This window comes from Hypomesus transpacificus, chromosome 23 (genome assembly GCF_021917145.1).
Source record: "Hypomesus transpacificus isolate Combined female chromosome 23, fHypTra1, whole genome shotgun sequence".
Lineage (NCBI taxonomy): Eukaryota > Metazoa > Chordata > Actinopteri > Osmeriformes > Osmeridae > Hypomesus > Hypomesus transpacificus.
Window position 1 is genome coordinate 11034881 of NC_061082.1, and position 19250 is coordinate 11054130.

General features: G+C 39.9%; 1 protein-coding gene across 2 annotated transcripts; it reads right to left on the reverse strand.

Annotated features, from left to right (window-relative positions):
• Positions 1-14212: 14212 nt before the first annotated feature.
• LOC124485601 (CMRF35-like molecule 3) lies at positions 14213-17888 on the reverse strand. 2 transcript variants are annotated; one of them, XM_047047303.1, is made up of 4 exons: positions 17788-17888; positions 17357-17686; positions 15205-15385; positions 14213-14912 (listed from the first exon to the last, which is right to left on the reverse strand). In XM_047047303.1, the coding sequence occupies exons 1-4, from the start codon at positions 17819-17821 to the stop codon at positions 14669-14671; spliced, it is 789 nt and encodes a 262-aa protein (XP_046903259.1). In that variant the 5' UTR covers positions 17822-17888; the 3' UTR covers positions 14213-14668. The 2 variants fall into 2 exon arrangements, with proteins under 2 accessions (XP_046903259.1, XP_046903260.1); XM_047047304.1 differs by having other exon boundaries at positions 14804-14912; positions 15276-15385.
• Positions 17889-19250: the final 1362 nt, after the last annotated feature.

Here is a 19250-nt window from a genome sequence, read left to right on the forward strand (position 1 = left end):
TTTTTCTTCTATTTTATATACAGTATATGTTTAAATCTTATTCAAAAACTAGATCAGTCATTGTTTATGTACAGTATATTCACAAACCAGACATGTAAATGATTTATTTGCCTCAATGCAACCATCCCACCTTTTCAGGTTGGAAACTCTCACAGCAGGCAAAGTCTGGTATTTGCATACATGTGTGCTACAACATTCAAAGGTGAAACAGAGGCTGTCAAAATTAGCATATTAACTAAGAGCTGAATGTTTGTTACAAAACGCCACCTTCAAATGTGACAGGACTACCTTTATAAGAAGGCTCTGCAGGGTAATGCATTAGTCAGAGCATTATAGCCAGCTCTGACATTTAAACATGATCCAACTAGGATCTCCAAATTATACAGAGGAGACACAGCAACCACACAACCTCAATGAGGCCATGCATTATTTACTACACCTCAATGTTGTCCTATAAACGGTTAAATGCCAAGCAAGTTGTTATTCTTGGAACACGCTAATTCAACAGGTTTACCAAAGGACATCCTTTAATACAGCTCCATTGGCAAGCACCTGACAACAAACTAAACAGGAAAGCAGACATTCTGGGCACTGCTATTTACACTATGTGCAATTAACGTCCTGGAAGGATTTTCTTTTGAACGGAAAGGTTATGTCATTCTTTGTGATTTTGCAGCCATCACACAACCTAGACAGAAGGTGTTCTATAACGTCCAGCATCCACATAGACAGAGGTATTCTGAAGAGGCTGGAATGAAAAGGAAAAGTGCCAGGCTCAGATGCCACATGACTTACTTTCTTCTTTGCTTTCTTTGGCCTTCAGTTTCTGGAGATGTTATTGTGGCCATTCCATGTTCCAGATGGTTCCAGGTTGGGTCGTCACCCACCCAGTCACCAAGGACATCTGCTGTTGGGCAAGGGGAGAGGACACAGCTCATGATACATACTGCTGTTTATGAAAGCCCTGCCGGCAAGCAGGGTCTTGAGGGATTCCCAAGTATTGTAAACACAGAAGAAAAATATCAGCTGTCATCACAAAGGTCATTCATTCTTTTCATATAGAATGTACATTAGCTTTGAGGGAAATGTTTATTTTATTTTTTAATATTCATGTTTTTTTTTTCTTCAGATAAACAGTATGTACACCAGACATTATATATCGAATACATACGTACACAGGTTATAAATATATTCCCATGCATACGCAATACAGTTGTATTTGCCATAAATCTAGGCCTACTCATAAAAAAAAATGAGTTAAACAAAACAACAAGAGGGAAATATTTCACAGGGCAAACCATGTCATGTGTACGTACTTAAGCAATAAGGTACGAGAGGCAGTACTTTATCGTCAATAAAGTACGTGTTCCAGGGTTTGCCTGGAACTTTATTGTACTTTATTGTGGATAAAATAGCCTACTGACTCTCATACCTTATTGCTTTCATAATACGGTTACCAGCGACATTGTAAATAGTAAATAAATGGTAAATTTCCTTTTAGCACAAAATAGTTATAGCCAACAAACCTTGTGTATCACATTGCAGTAGCCGAGAGAAAGTAGTCCCGTTGCCTTAGCCAACTCCACCAATACTGTAACGGAGCTAGCTGCCGTAGCTGGAAAATCAAACTTTTCCCGAACCCCGTGGGGAGGAGGGCCACAACAGCTTCGCTCGCATCCTTCTCCGCCGCCATTACTGAACTACTCCAACTAGTGCACGACATTAACGTCATCGTTCTCAGCCACTCCCCTGTTTGCTGATTGGACCTACAAAAAATGTGTTTCTGAAAACCGACTTCAAAGTCAAACTCCCAGACCTAGTACAGAAGCAAAATCCAAATTGAGCGGAAGTACGTAGGAGGGCAGAGCCAGGCTAATATTAACCTGCAATGTAATTATTAATGTAACTAGAGAGGGTACAAGTCAGTGGCACATTTTACACCCTTCTTAGAGGTGCTCAAGCAACCCTAAAATATTTTATATATAGTTTATTATCATTTGATGCTGGTAGTTCATGAAGGGACATCCTTAGTTTTTTCATTCATTCAATATTTTGCCTAATAATACATAAATGTATTAATTGTTATCCAGTGAAATTAGGGATTTATTAGCAAGGGGGTTTAGCACATTTGCAAGGGACTGTATTTACGTCACATTCTCATTGGGGGCTGAGCACCCCTAAAGGTCTGATCCTAGAGTCGCCCATTTGTAGGGTTAGGCCATAAGGTGAACTAGGAAAAAGTGGCTAGAAAGTGATTTTCGTTCTCACACATGGGCACTACTTTTTAAATGCATTTTTGCATAGACAACACCCTTATGGACTTTATCTTAAAAGTTCTCCGCAAAATATCCTGCAGTTTTTTGAAATTCTTATGCTGCTGGTTTTGCTTGTATATAACTTTATTTTTATTCATTTTAGCAACACAAAATAGCTCTCAAACTGTCATTTATACATGTACCTAAACATTTGAGACAGGTATTAGTGCATTAGTACACTTAAGTGTGAATGTTGTAGACCATGAAATATGGTAAATTTGTAGAAAATATGCTTATACTTCACGGATTGGCACCAAGCTAAATTAAACATACACATTGTAAATTTAGCAAAACTGTTTTGTTTTATACATCAAAATGTTCAGTAGGCACAGTGTAATCACAGAAAGATAAAAAGAAAAGAAGCACACTGGCCCAAGTTGGCTGAAATTACTCAAAATAGGCCCCCTGTCCCCCTTAATTCGGAATAATGCTAAAAAATTGACAATTCTACAATAGATTAATTGCAGCTCAAAATCAACCTAAAATACAACACAGTACATCTTTACTCATCAGTATTATACCTACTCATCAGTAACATACTCATCAGAATCATCTTTACTCATCAGAATCATCCCTACTCATCAGTATCATCCCTACACATCAGAATCATCTCATCAGTATTATCCTTACTCATCAGTATCATCAGAATCATCCCTAATCATCGTAACATCTTTCCTCATCAGTATCATCCCTAATCATCAGCATCATCCCTAATCATCAGAAACATCTTTACTCATCAGTATCATCCCTACTCATCTGTATCATCCCTAATCAACAGTAACATCTTTACTCATCAGTATCATCTTTACTCATCAGTATCATCTTTACTCATCAGTATCATCCCTACTCATAAGTATCATCTTTCCTCATCAGTATCATCCCTAATCATCAGTATCATCCTTAAGCATCAGTATCATCCCTATCGCTATAGTCAGAGCTGTAGCCCTTTCCTCTGTTTCCTGGGTAACATTTGCACAATTTTGGCACCAACAAATCAGTACAAGAAAGTCTTGCACACATACAGGAACATCTTCCAGACTCACATTTGCCTTGCTTGCAACTGCAGTGGACTACCTGCAACACACAGGGGCAATCCTAGCTGGGATTTCTAGTCAAGTTCAAGTCTTTTATTGTCAGATGCACAGAACAACACAAGGTCAGACTGGTCACTGAAATTCTTAGGACAAGACAACGCAAAGCAACTGTTATAACATAACATATAAGTACACAAAACATAGATTACATCTGTGATATGCAAAAATATAATAAACCTAATATATACAGTAGAGTAAACCTCTAAATATACAATATACATAATAATCTATAGTAACCTTATAAACCTAAATTAACCTAAGACAAGTGAAGTACAATAGTGCAATATTGCTGATAGTGCAACCAGTAGCTGAAAGTGGCAGTGTGTAAAGTGACTAGTGAGAAGTGTATTCGTGTCCATATCAATGCTCATTCAGAAGCCTGATGGCCCTTGGAAAGAAACTATTATCCAGTCTGCGTGTGTGAGACCAAATGCTACGGTATCACCTGCCAGAAGGCAACAGGGTAAAAAGACTGAATGATGGGTGGTAACAATCTCTTAAAATCCTGCCAACTTTCTTGAGTCCTCCAGGTGACTGCTAACTCCCCATCCTCAAGGTGCCATCCATTGCCAATTGGTGAAGGGGCACACATTATACCCGTCAGAGAATGTCTCATTATGGCTGCTTGATAGTTTGCCCTTTTGCAGTGTTGATACAGGGCGTCGGGGGCATGGATAGTTCTGGCAAAGCTGAAGATGCCATGCAAAATGCTTTGTATCTTGCATTGTTCACAGTTTTGTCGCTTTACCCCGTTGCCTTCTGGCAGGCGTTACCACAGCATTCGGTCACGCACACGCAGACTGGACAACAGTTTCTATCCAAGGGCCATCAGGCTTCTGAATGGACATTGATTCACTTCATACAAGTCACTTTACACACGTCACTTCAGCTACTGGTTGCACTATCAGTAACATTGCACTATTATACTTCACTGTACTTCACTTAGTTTAGAATAGGTTTATAGGGTTAGCAATAGGTTATGACGTGTATTTAGGGTTTAGTAGGCCTATATTGTATTTTTATATTTATCTGTATATTTAGGAGGTTTACTTTTTTTTCACCTTTATTTAGCCAGGTAGGCTAGTTGAGAACAAGTTCTCATTTACAACTGCGACCTGGCCAAGATACAGCATAGCCACATAAGACACATACAAGCCACACAAGACACATACAAGTTTCACATAGAATAAATAAACATGATAAGCACAGTAATTACAAATAAAACAGTTTAACACTGAGGATAAAAGTGCAGGTAGAAATACTGGAGTGCAATGGAGCAAGATTAAATAAATGCTTAAATTTAAGCTTAGCATAGATGTAATTTATGTTCTGTGTACTTATATATGTTAGGTCATGCCAGGTACTTACGTTGTCTTGTCTTAAGAATTTCAGTGCACAGTCTGACCTTGTGTTGTTCTGTGCATCTGACAATAAAATACTTGAACATGAACAAAGTTACACTGGTCCAGGTTAAAACTGCTACCCAGATTTGTAAATGCAGTCAGGTATTCATCTTTCTCACAAGCAACAGAAAATGCCTTTCTTTTGCCTTTGACATAAATGTCAATGAAACGCCTGTAGCAAGTGGAGTGAAACCCAGTGTCTTCGAGAACATTGTCAAACCAGAGCCTGTTTAAGGAGAGCCTGCCCACTCCCTATTAAGCCCCATTGTACCGAATTTTGTTGCAGTTCCACCAGAGTTCCACTGGGAGTGATCGCTGTCGAGTGCAAAATGAATGGGAGTCTATGGAGCTAAACGGCTAAATTTGTCTCTTTCCCTGATTGTTGTTGATAAATCTCAGATTTTATTGTAGTTTTTGCATGTTCAACATACATTACAGGTCAAAAGTTGAATGAACGAGTACTTATGTCCTTTGGATTTCTTACAAGGTAAGTTGTTGTGGCCCATAACACGCTAGCATACTGCTAACGAATGCTGATTGGTTAGTGAAGGACTGACTACGACCAGAGATCCCGCTTGATGGCATCCGAAGCAGAACGAATTTCAGAGCATTAGCAACATTAGCAACAACATTAGCAAGCCAAAACTCTTTCCAGCATGTGTATTGACAGGGAGAGCCTAACCTGTCAGCTGTGTTGTCGATGCCTCGAGAGTAAAGTGGAAGTAACCAGAGCTTGCCGTCAAGCAGTAGCTCTGGTCGTACGATGTGTATGCTGTCAATGCCATTTTCAAAGGCTTTTTAGAACAGAAAGGCGACTTTAAAAAAAATCTAACACCCAGTGGTGTGTATTTTTTTGCCTCCCCTTTCGATTTCAGAATTCAAATTACTAGACAAAAAATCATATCCTGAGAAAAGTGGATTTTGAGGGGTATAGCTCCATAGACATCCATTCATTCTGCACTCGACCGTTAGCGCCCTCATATGGAACTTGAGTGGAACTGCAACCAGTTCAGAACCCGGAAGTTTCCCGAGAGTGGGAGTTCTCTCTTTATTAGACAATGGCTGTTTATCAATCCGAAGAACGCTGAGAACGCAAGTACATTCTTTTGAAGAACCTTCTTGCAAGCGTCCTTACAAGAATTGTCTTGCAAGGACGCAAGGACGGAGAATGAATCAGGATTGTTAGGGTTTTCCTGGACTAGCAGTATTATGATAACACTGACTAACTACAAAGACTAGATAACAAAGCTAAAAATTGGTCCGTCTACCTGTAATTTTACGTTTTCTGTAGCCCATGCTAACTTACAGTACCTAGTGTCTGCACTGCACTGAGAAGCTGGCTAGGTTATCGACAAGTCGGAGCAAATTTCAGGGTTCGTAAGGTCATGGAAAACCTGGAAAAGTCATGGAATTTTAAGATGGTTATTTCCAGGCCTGGAAAAGTGCTTGAAAAAAATTAAATCCCAAAAGTTTTGGAAAAGTCATGGAAAGTTGTTATAATCATATTTTCATGTTGTTTATTTACGCTTAATAATTCACATGCGTTTAAAAGAAATACGTTCAAAATATAAGCAGGCATACGCTTTCTAACTGAAAAGATAGATGGCCATAGCAACAGTAACTCAGAGAAGCGCGATGGATAATTCAAAGTGCCAGGAAAGTGTAGCTTTAACGATGATTGGCTACAAATGGAAAGATATATTAAACAGACAAAGACCCGGGACGAGCAAAATGTCGGTTGTGTGGTGGAAAATCATTCGACATTTCAAACATGGGAGAGGCGGCATTAACTAGCCATTCCAAAGGTAGCAAACATCAGAGCGCTGCTGCTAGCAAAGCTACAGCAGCCCGGTGATGGGTGCTGCTAGCAAAGCTACAGCAGCTCCCATCACCGGCTTTCTCACCACAGCGAGGTCCAGTGCTACGCCTAGCAGCAGGGGTCGATAACCGATGCTGTGACAAAAAATGAAGTCCTAACTGCGGAGGTAATGTGGGCTGAAGGGGCTTATTTTCCCGACTATGACCGGCGTTCTATACATTATGCCGCACACGGCTACTTGCCAAAAAAATAACTTAACACAGTGTGTCTTTTTACAATTTATTTGTTGCCGTTCGTAGTGTTGATCAGCAGAAAAATAGTTCGACGTTGAACTTCATAGATGTTGAACATTCTTTAGGCTTCAGTACGCTGGGGTTGAAAAGTTACCGGACTGCTTGCGGAGAAAGATGTGAATCCGAGGCAAAAAGGCCACTTCCCTTGACAGCGGTGAAATAAGCATAGAAAAGTTCAAATGTAAGTAAAAAAATTGCTCACCGCAGAACGTTGGGAATCCCCATTTAAGTGAATGGAGCATTCTACAGTATTACGAACAGCCGTGTAATACAACTTTTTAACGTATACACCAAGATTTCACAAAAAGTTTGGTCATGGAAATTTGGTTTAAAGTAATTGAAAAGGCATGGAAAAGTCATGGAAATCCGTTGGTCAAAATGTGTATGAACCCTGAAATTTACAAATTAGCCGTTTCATCAATAAAATAAGAACATTTTCAGCGACTGAACTGCTTATTTCTCGTCACATTTTAATTCAGATGCTGATTTACACGTACCGTTTAGCTGAAATATGAAAAGTAAAAAATTACAGCTGTGAGTTTGTCTGCCTCGCTTGACATCTTGCAATGACTTCTGGGATATCAGAAGCGTTCTCTCTGGTCAAGTCACCATCCGATGCATCCTCGATAAAAGGGGCGGATCAGGACCATTTCCGGATATTTTTGGCGTTCTTGGTGACTTGTGTTCTTTGGATTGGAACCATGCTTGGGCAATAAAAGATGACGTCAAACGAGTTCGCAAGAACACAAGAGCGGAAAAAAAGTGGATTGATAAACAGCCATTCTCTGGTCAAACTCAACTTCTAGACAATGTGTTTCCGCTATTTATTCTCAACCTGCAAGCCAAGCCACCGTTTGGCCCTGTTTCTGAATGTATCCCACCGTGTGCAGGTAACATACTTTTTCTTTCTTTATGGTCGTGAGATGCATATAGCATTGTTTAAAATCCTTGCCACTTACTTTTGAAGGTTTGTCCTAAATTTCCTCGTTTTCGCTACTTGATATTGACGAGATTGATTGAGAAAACATCTTGGACACTTTAAATGTTACAAAAAGCGGCAACTGTATTGATCTAGCGGTGAGCACGTGCTGATTTCCTCATCCCTCATGATCAAAATATAATTACGCGATGAAAGAACTAGTGCTGACTTTAAACACTAATAACAAATTAACTGCAGGATTCCACATGGATAACGTTTTTCTCTTGCTCAAAACCAATAGGTGTTTTTTTCAGAATCAAAGGAATGTAGTGCCCAAGCCCCCACCCCTCGCCCTTTGGCTTGAAGCAACGGCCCCGGTGGATGTAGGTGGTATTGCATGTACGGTTAGGTTTCCGACTCTTCCGGTCGTTTTTATTCTATTAACTCCATTCAACATTTACAAAACTATCTCCCCCAATAATTTTTGTTTGATTCTCGAACCTGGCTCATACTACTAGCTTTTTCATAGAATAATTTTTCCCGATTTTTGCTAAGTTTGAAACCAATCCGAAATGGGTAAACTAGCAACCCATTTATTTGCTTAGTCAATGAAAGTTGCCTGCAAATGTGCTGGCGGATACTAACAGGGCACGAGCACAAAAGTTTACATTGGCCGATAGCCGATTGATGAGCTCTCGGAGCTAGGGAAAAAAGAGCCACTGTTTAAAGTTAGACAGGGAAGACACAGAAGTGGAAAGATGGCCGCGTCCAGTCTCGCGATCTTGCTTGCCTCACTGCGCCACTGAGCACTTTTCATAGAAATGAATGGGGACGCCATCTTGGAAGACAAAAGTAGCTTACTCTAGTTATATTAACTCTATGGTAGTGCCCCATGGGAACGGAATGAAACGCAAAATGGTTTCACTTCAAATCAGCTGACGTCGCTAAGCAACGGAGTATGCTGGGGTTGAAAAGTAACCGGACTACTTGCGGAGTGCTACGAAAGACGTGAATCAGAAGCAAAAAGGCCACTTTCCTTGACAGCGGGTGTTGTTTGCCCTGTCGGGGCTTATTTTCCCGATAATGACCGGCGTTCTATACATTATCCCTTACATATTGGACTGGACACCTCGTCGGGCATTACATAATTGACCGCAGAACGTTCAAGTGAATGGGGCATTCTACTGTATTAAGAACAGTCGTGTAATAATTAAGCAATAAGCCCCAAGAGGCCGTGTTTTGCGCTGATTTTAGAACAGGTAAGGGAAGTTGTTAGGCACGAAGCGGAGTTACTCTAAAACTGTTACTACAAATATTTGATATGGTTTCATAAATAAAAACAATTAGAAACTAAATAGTTTAATAATAAACCATCATTCTTCCGCCACTACAAAGTATAGTTCCTACATAAATCGTTGCCACGCAACAGCCAGACGGACACCGTTGCCGTGTTTTTTTATTTGAAATATTCGATGCGCAGTAATATGGAAATTTAAATAATGTTATGAGGACAACCTGTAAGGTTATGCTGGATTTTACAATGGCATGGAACAATATAGCCAATCACAATCAAGGATGGGAACAACCAGTTTTAGAATGTATATTGTTTGTGTCCTAATATAGCTGCCAAATTTTGATGAATGCAGTTCACTGTTAATACTGTGATTACAGTGAATGTACTGTGTTTACAATAGCCCAGTAGCAGAGGTGACCCTTGGACAGATTGAATGGCTGAAAAACAGTTTGCCATTCTTGGTATTTGTTGTAGACAAATCTGAATTCTAAACAAACTCACACTCAAGAACTCGACAATGTTGTCCAGACAGATTCCATTCTTGTCAGGTTACAGTCATTTCCTGGCACTTTCCAGGGAGGGCAAACACAGAACTGATCTTGCTCATCTGATGCTCCGTGTTTAGGCCACTACGGAGCTGACTAAGCTGCTGCCCTGCAGCCTGCCCAGCCTGCCTGGGTGCCAGGCATCTGGTCCTCAGTGCTGGGGTGCCAAGGAGGCCACCAATATGCCTTAATAGAACAAGTCAATCAGTGGTGACAACCACACTGGAGGAAGAACAAAGCCTAACACAGGTAACAGACCTAAATGTTTATTAATGCTAATTTTTATGAAACATCCATAGCATAAAATGTTTGTTGGATTGTTGTCTGTCAATTCTTTAAATAATATTCTATTACAAATAAAAACAACATTGGATCCAACTAGTATCTGTAGTATCCAAAGTATTGAGAGACTTGTTGCTCTTGTTGGTTAGTTATAACCGATTTACACTTTTGTACTCGCTGTGAAATATTTTATTGTTGATTGTTCTTCTACAGGTACACTCTTGCACTTTTTGGGTTTCATGTTGTTTAATTGTACTTGCACTTTTTGAGTTTCATGTTGTTTAATTGTAACTTGTTTAACTGCATGCTCTTATGGTTCTTCCCTTTGGCACTTATTTGGTTTTTCACAATGTATGCTTCATGTTTTGGCTGCTTGTTATGTTTGGGGCTACCTCATTGTTATGATCAGTGACCTATGCTCTTTTGTAAAGCTCTCTCTTGGAAGTCGTTTTGGATAAAAGCGTCTGTTAAATACATAAATGTAAATGTAAGTTCGATGTTAACTGCCTGGAATGCTAGTTACTAGCTCTAATGTTTCTAATTATTCAAAAAGGTTTTTTGTCTGCTTCACATATCTGAGCTATCACTTTGACATAATGCATATTTTTGACAATCTCAGAGGTCGTTGTCTGCCTGCAATATATTGGATCAAGAGTGCTGACCATCTGTCAGGAAAAAAAAAGTTGTAGATGTAGACACAGATATTTTTCATAGAAAGAGCAACGTAGCTCTTTATATATGTCAATAGATCTCAAAACCTGGATGTCTGCAGTGCACCTGCAGAGATAGTACACCCATTTCGATTTATTGGAACAAAATAAGAGTTCTCGTGGAAACGGGAAGGTAGGGTAGTGTTGAGAAGTGGGATAAATGCCCTCTGAGCCAGGAGCTCTCTGGGTGTGTGTTCATCTCAGACAGTCTCACACCATTTCAACTTCTCACATCGACTCCATTAGCTTATGTGTTTCTTGGCCCGGCGGGAGACTTTGGTGTCAGAGGGAGAGAAGTGTAGGGGAAAAAAGCAGTTTTTCAAGGTCTTTAAATGCTCTGCGCTGACAGCAGAGGGGAGAGTCAACACTGTTCACAGGTTTCCTGCCGGCATGGTTTCCAAAACCTTGCTAAAGATGAAGAACGTTTGCAGACAGAAACTGTCAGCAATCTTGCAGACTCTCCAGGTGACGTTGCCTCTGCAGCCAGGTGTTGCGTGGGATAAACCTGGAAATGAAAATTACATCGGAATTAGAAGACTCCAAACTTGATTTGAATGAGACAAAACATTGTTTGGAGATTAAACAATCCATTTAAGACAGCCTTTATTTATGATGAATGTATATTACATATTTAAAACTGTTGATTCAAAATTGAACTTCAACAGTGTATGTCCATCAGGCAATACAATACACATCCCTTATACAAGAAAAGTGTCAAATGAACTCTTCCATCAACTCGTTCCATCCCAGACATGGGTTGTTCAGTTCTTGTGGTAGCAATTTGTCTGTCTGACAAAGTAACTAGCAGGCTGAGCATATGGTTCCCTTGCCCACTGAGATATTTGTATCTGTGATATGATAGTGTGCAGTGCATCTCTTCACTGTATTATCTAATGTGCCTTTCCTGGGTGCACAGAAATATGAAGGAATATAAAAAATGGGGTGACACTTTACATTAAGGTTACATTAACTACCATATGACTATGTACAGATATCTATAGTAACAACATTCTAGTTAAATAGGAATTGCTATTTAAATTATGTTTTAAAATAGGATTATGTGTTATGTTATTGTAAAAGTGTAATAAGGCACAGTATGGGGGAGGGGTGTAAGGGGTATGTGAATGTTGTGAAGGGGAATTCAAGGTTGTGCTACCAAAACAAGATTCATGTTAACATCCCCTTACCCCTGGAAAGCCCAACCATCCTCATACCAAGTTTCACTTCTGTAAACAATGGTATCAAAAAACCATAATTCAGTGTAACTACACAGCAGTTCCTATGTAACTATATGTCTATGTAGTTACATGATAGTAATTTTGATGGAAAATGTTAACTGCCAAAAATGGAAAGTAACAGCTCTACCAGGTTAATAATGGAGCACATTCAGATTCTTCTACACAAACTCAATGATCTCCAACAGTGTGTCTAGAGAGCAAGTTGAGATGAAGGCAGTTGTGGTTTATTGTTCAAGTTGTGGTTTCATGTTCAAAATTAAAAATGGAGATAAGTTATAATATTTATGGATGAGGAAAAAAAAGAACTGTTGATTGACAGGCTGCCAGACAATTTGCTTTAACTGAATGGTCTACGGTTGTACTCTGCACACTTACTCTGCACACTTCTTGTATGCTATAACAGATGGTTTAACTGACTTGTGTTTTAGATTTTTACATATTTATTTTTTAACAAATATGCAGCCTGGGTTGTGATGAGGCATGCAGATGACAGGCAGAGGCTTCCTGACATAACCTCTGACCCCTGAACAGACTGCCCACCTGAACTGTCATGAAAGGTTTGGTAAGTCATCTAACTGACAACAAGAACTGAAGCATCAAATTTGAGCAGGCAGGAAATTCTTAAAGGCTTAAGGCGGGACTTAACCTCAAACAATCAGGCCACACCCGAGTTGATTGGATGCCTGGTACATGCCCTGCTCATAATCTCTTGGTTTGCTGCAGCATGTTTTGCTGCATGTTGCACTACCTGTTTTCTCCTTTTGACTGTGCTACGGATGCATTATTTGAGGAAATTATGGATATTAGCTATTGCTATTTCCTTGTACTGAGGTGAATGCTTTGATTTGTTCAAGATTTTTAGGGTACCAATGTTGTCCAATTATTGTTTTTATTAGCAATTAAATAATCTGTCAGTTAACTATTTGTTGGAAATCCTTTGAAGGGACAATTAACTGCTTAACGGTTCTCTTTCAGGTCTTCAGCCTTTAACTAGTGTGGCAATGCCGACTGAGGTTTTTGGAATAACCCAGACACCAATAATTCAGTTTTTACAAGAATATTGCAGCAGGTGAAAAGGAGGGAGACAGAGATGGAGGAGGAGAGACAGAGCAAAGCAGAGGACAGAAAGAGATAGACACAGACCTGTCTGATCTAAAATACAAGGAAAAGTAGTCTAACTTGTGCCCTTACATTTTCATCTGTTAGCAATTTGAAATTCCTTGTTTTGGAGCAATCACAGGCATTACTAAACATTGGAAACTTGACATGATTGATTAGGCTGACAGTGTGGTGTCACCCCCCTCCAACACCCCTCCCCATCCCTCCCCTCGTCCTCTACAACACCCTTTTCCTCATCCCCTTTCTTCAACCCCCCTCCTCCCCCATGAGTGCATCTCACTCCTTAGAGAACTCATTTTGTTTACATCAACATCTCTGCCATTCTCGTGTGTTGTGTCGGGGGTTTCAGTCCTTTTCAAAGTCCTTCTATTGTTCAAAGATGTCTCCTTCCATCAGAAGCTGCACATCTGATCACATGAGGACATCAAAGGGACTTTGACTGCTTATGCTCCATTAGTGTGTGTATTGTTTGTCTGCAGCGGGAGCGTTGCTTGTTCAATGGAGTACCAGCGACGACGGGACGCCAAGAATGTGCTTCTCATGGGAGCTTTTTGATATTTTTCAAGTCATGTCGAGCTATACAAGATGACTGTAAGACCAAAATACCTTCTTATAAGTAGCCACAAGGTCAACGTGAACTTGAGTTTTCAAATAGTATGACTGTAAAGTGCAGGGTTGAAAGTGGGCTGACTCAAACACTTGTCAGCTATACTGCTTTGCCTTGGACCATGTTTTCTGGGTATTATAGTGTCAAACTCAAAATATCATAATAGCTTATGTTTTAAAGATCATAATTCTGTTAGTGTCAAACTAACTCTGCCGGTCGACATCTTCAGCCCATTCGCCTTTGTGATTTCAAACTGTCTCTCTGAATGTTGCTCTTCCCCGCTAATGAGAGTCTTGAGCCTTTAGTGGACCATTCAGTCAGAGATCAGATACATACGGCTTTAATGTCACCATTAAAAAGCTATTGAATGTAAAGTGACCCACGTGAAGACAGAACAGGCTTGTTAGTAAAACGAGACCTCAGTCATCTAGGGTGACTTGTTTTGTACATTTGGGTTGTTACTGGTTCCACCGCCTTGGGGTGACATTAGTGGAAATGCTTTATTCATACTAAATCTACACACACAGAAATACAGAGCATGATTTCAAACGACACAAACTCATCTTTTGGGGATTTTGCATTTATTGCCAACAAATCGTATTTAGGTGATTATCCATTTTTAAACCTTTAGTATGTCTTCTATTCAGACTGTAGCCATATGTGGTGTCATGGGGTAAATGCAGAGGACTGACCCAAACACAAGGAGACAAGGCAGGCAAGATCAAAGCAAACAAAGACAACTTTTTGCCAAAACAACTGGTACACAGAGAGGACACTAACAAGACATTAACAATGATGGCATGGACTGACAAAAAGTGAGCCCTCAAACAGGTGAACCGACACTGTTTAGAGAGAGAAGGGAGAACATCAAGGCAGGAAGCTACGCTTCAGTAGGAAGGAAGAGTGTCGCTTCTACTACCATCGGTCGATCATTTGAGATTTCACTGTTGAAGCCTCACGAACAGGCGTCAGCCGCCAAGCCAAGTGGAGCAAGGCTCCCTGGAAGATCTTTCGTTTTGTTCAAGGGTGTTTAGTTTCGGTCATTTAAACACACGCAAGTGCTGTTCACCCTCCCTTTGTTAACAGTCTGCTGAATTGTGTCCATCTCTGCCCTGAATCTCTCTGCGGCTTGCCACAATACACATGAACAAGTCTCAACAAATCTATAAGCTACTGTGTTGAATAGAATCGGAAACAGAAAGAGCACGACAAAGAGGATCCATCGAACAAGTCTCCAAACTCTCCACACAGGGTCATCCTCGGAAGTCACAGAACTATGGAAAATAAAAACAAACTTTTACTCATAGATCCGGTTAGTTTGTAGGTAGACTTCTACATATATTTAAAACAAACAATTCATGGAACAACTCTGACAGTCAGTCGCAAAATGCCAAATCGTCCCCCAGGAAGTTCAGTAATAATGTAATAACAGTGACAGATTTGAAGCTGAGACATCCTGATCTGATGTAATGTGCTCTTCTACTGTCATAATAGCTCACATGCATTTTTTGGTTTACCCAACAACACATTTTTCACCATGATGCTTTTAGTAACATGCTAGTTTACCTTGTCACATTTATTGTAGAGTTGTACAATGGACCTGATGCATTCAGCAGGGGAGTCAGGCATGTTGTTACCTCAGAATAAGTTGATGTTGCTGGGGAAGTTGAAGTTGGGATTGTTGTGGTAGTTGTTGTGGTACCAATTGTTGTGGTAGTTGTTAATGATGTGATCTGTGATTTATGTCCTGTACAAGTAAGGTCCACAGAGGAGTTTAATTATTGTATATCAAGCCTTCTGGTAAGCTCTATTTTTGCGCAGGACTACAGGTAATTCAGTACTTATATATTGCTTGTTAGTAATATAGGGTCCAAGTGCTACTTAGTTTAGAAGTTGAATGTTATATATATATATATATATATATATACAGTGCCCTCCAAAAGTATTGGAACAGTGAGGCCAATTCCTTTATTTTTGCTGTAGACTGAAAACATTTGGGCTTGACATCAAACGATGAATGTGAAACCAGAGATCAACGTTTCAGCTTTTATTTCCAGGTATTTACATCAGGATCTGATGCACAAATTAGAAAATATCACCTTTTTGTTCGAACCCACCCATTTGTCACGTGAGCAAAAGTATTGGAACATGTGACTGACAGGTGTGTTTTGTTGCCCAGGTGTGTCCTATTACATACATTATTCAATCAATAAATACCACTGAATGTCTACACTCAGGTTCAGATTGGGTAAGATAGGTTTTGTCTATGCAGACTGTATTCAGAGGTGAAAACAACATGAAAACCAGAGCGCTGTCTTTGGGTGAAAAACAAGCAATTGTGAGTCTTAGAGAAGATGGAAAATCAATCAGAGCCATTGCAGAAACATTGGCCATAGCCAGTACAACCATTTGGAATGTCCTGAAGAAGAAGAAAACTACTGGTGTACTAAGTAACAGACGTCGAACAGGTAGACCAAGGAAAACATCAGCAGTTGATGACAGAAACATTGTGAGAGCTGTAAAGAAAGACCCTAAAACAACTGTTAGTGAGATCAGCAACAACCTCCAGATGGCAGGAGTGAAGGTATCACTATCTACTGTTCGCAGAAGACTTCATGAACAAAAGTACAAGGGCTACACCAGAAGATGCAAACCACTCATTAGCAAGAAGAATAGGAAGGCCAGGCTGGAATTTGCCAAAAAGTACAGAGATGAACCTCAAAAATTCTGGGACAAAGTTTTATGGACTGATGAGACAAAGATTAACTTTTACCAAAGTGATGGAAAGGCTAAAGTTTGGAGAAAGAAAGGAACTGCTCATGATCCCAAACACACAAGCTCATCTGTGAAACACGGTGGAGGTAATGTCATGGCTTGGGCTTGCATGGCTTCTTCTGGGACGGGCTCATTAATCTTCATTGAGGATGTAACACATGATGGCAGCAGCAAAATGAACTCGGAAGTCTACAGAAACATTTTGTCTGCCAATTTAAGGAAAGATGCAACCAAACTGATTGGCAGAGCCTTCATCATGCAGCAAGATAACGACCCAAAACACACTGCCAAAACAACAAAGGAGTTCATCAGGGGCAAGAAATGGAAGGTATTAGACTGGCCAAGTCAATCTCCAGACTTAAACCCTATAGAGCATGCATTTTACCTGCTTAAGAGGAGACTGAAGGGAGGAACCCCACAAAACAAACAACAACTGAAAGAGGCTGCAGTGAAAGCCTGGGAAAGCATCAAAAAGGAAGAATGCAAAAGTTTGGTGACGTCAATGGGTCACAGACTTGCTGCAGTTATTGAAAGCAAAGGATTTGCAACTAAATATTAAGTCTTATTCACTTAAATATGTTTTAAGTATATCTGTTCCAATACTTTTGATCACATGACAAATGGGTGGATTCAAACAAAATGTGATATTTTCTTAGTTGTGCATCAGATCCTGATGTAAATACCTGGAAATAAAAGCTGAAACGTTGATCTCTGGTCTCACGTTCATTATTTGATGTCAAGCCCAAATGTTTTCAGTCTACAGCAAAAATAAAGGAATTCGCCTCACTGTTCCAATACTTTTGGAGGGCACTGTATATAGATAGATGACATACAGACAGACAGACAGACAGACAGACAGACAGACAGACAGACAGACATAGACAGACAGATAGATGGATGCAGCAAAAGACCAACAGCACGAAAATCCTTTATGTGTACTCACGTTCAGAAACACGAACACTCACAGCAAAGGACACTCCTCGACCAGCTGTTTCAATGGCACACCAGTAAGAATCACAATCCTCCAGTCTAACAGCCTTCATAGTAACAGTAAACATGCCCAGGTTCTTGTTGTCTATTATCTTTACATTATTGTTCATGTTTTGAGGTTGATCTGATCTAACTACAACCCTACAGAAATACCAGTAGGAGCCCCTACACCAGAACTTGACCTTGTCACTGTAGAAGGGATGGTAGAGGCAGGATATCTGAACAGATTCACCCATGATGCTCGTCACAAGGGCTGGGCCAGATATAGAGAACAAGGCCGTTGCTGTATGACAAAAACACAAACAGCATTACTGTCCAATCCTAGGACAAAGATTATCACAAATTAAAATGTTATACCATGTGTTGATGGTCATGATGCCTTACCTTTCACAAATAATAAAATAAAAAAGACCGTCATTGTTGCCTCAGCAGTCCTTGACTTCAAGATGTCTTGTATGTTTTGCTGCCTGGGTACTGAAAATGGAAAGTTTTAGTTTCGTGAGGTAGTTTTATGCGCAAGCAGGGCAGTAGTGTCTAACTTCCTGTCCCCATCTGAGTAAAGTAGCCAGACAGGAAGTTGTGTTAACCCCTGTGGAGGCGTTCAAGTAAAGAGAGCCAAAGAGTATGCAAAACCAAAAACCGCATCCAGTATGAAGATTTTGATAATCAGTTTCAATCTCACTGAATAAAAATGTCTTTAAGTAGCTGTCAATGTGAAAAAAAAAATAATATCACCATCATTTACCTAACAAAGAGGTGGTGTGATTTTTGTTTTTTCATGCTCAAATGCGCCTGGAACACAGCAATCAGGTGGATGTCATGACCTAGGCTGATTGAAGATAGCCTGAGCAAATAGAAAGACTCTCTGAGAAGAAAGACCAGCCTGCTTTACCTGTCTCCCACATTAACATATTACGAAGGGATGTTATCAGATTAGGGATGTCCTTAGGCAGCCAAAACACAGATTCATTCTGCAACGATCTGCAACACTGGAGTGAAAGCCATTACTGGTCAGGTGACATTGAGCGTTAGCAGTTATCAGTGCTGATGCACCTAACGACTTATTGAGCCTCTTTTCAGCGATAATGAATTCCACTAATTAATTCAATGCATGAGCTGTGGGATTGGGATTTTACATGCATGAGGATCCACAATGAACTGTCAGAATTGGGTTTCATTCAACATGTTCCTGCCACTTTCTCACAATTAGATATAACATCTCTAACTTCATTCCAACTACAAACAGCTATAGTGGAGGTGTACGTACAGCATTTGCACTATCATTTATTTTGGATTGTTTACTGACACTGTGACTGTTTTACCCAAAGTCTTTGTATAGTCAAATACTGTAAATCCATGGAAGGATCTGAAAGGAAAACACCCACAACAGTCCTAATAAATTAGATTTTGTAGAAAAACAGCCAACTCTTCTAGATTAGTCCTCAGAAATGTCAACATATTTCCAAAAGTAATTCCACACAATTACTCACAGCAGTAGCAATAGGAAATCACTAAACATGCAACAAGCCCCAGGTGAATTCTCAGCCAGTACTTTGGCTAGCTGGCAACTCTTTACAACATTATCGAAAGGTCAGGTAAACGGGCGCTTATTACCCATCTTGTTATTAACTTTATAACTACCTCAATATTAGTATGTTGTTTGCCTAGCAGAAATATGCAAATACACTGATATTTATTATACCTCAGATACTGTATTCGTAAAATACAAGTGTTGAATCTCTCCTCGCACACAAGGTCTGCTAGTGTTGGACCTTGGACTTCACAACATGCATTGTAGCGCTTATTTTTTTAGACCAGGGTCACACACATTGATCAATTTAAGAGAG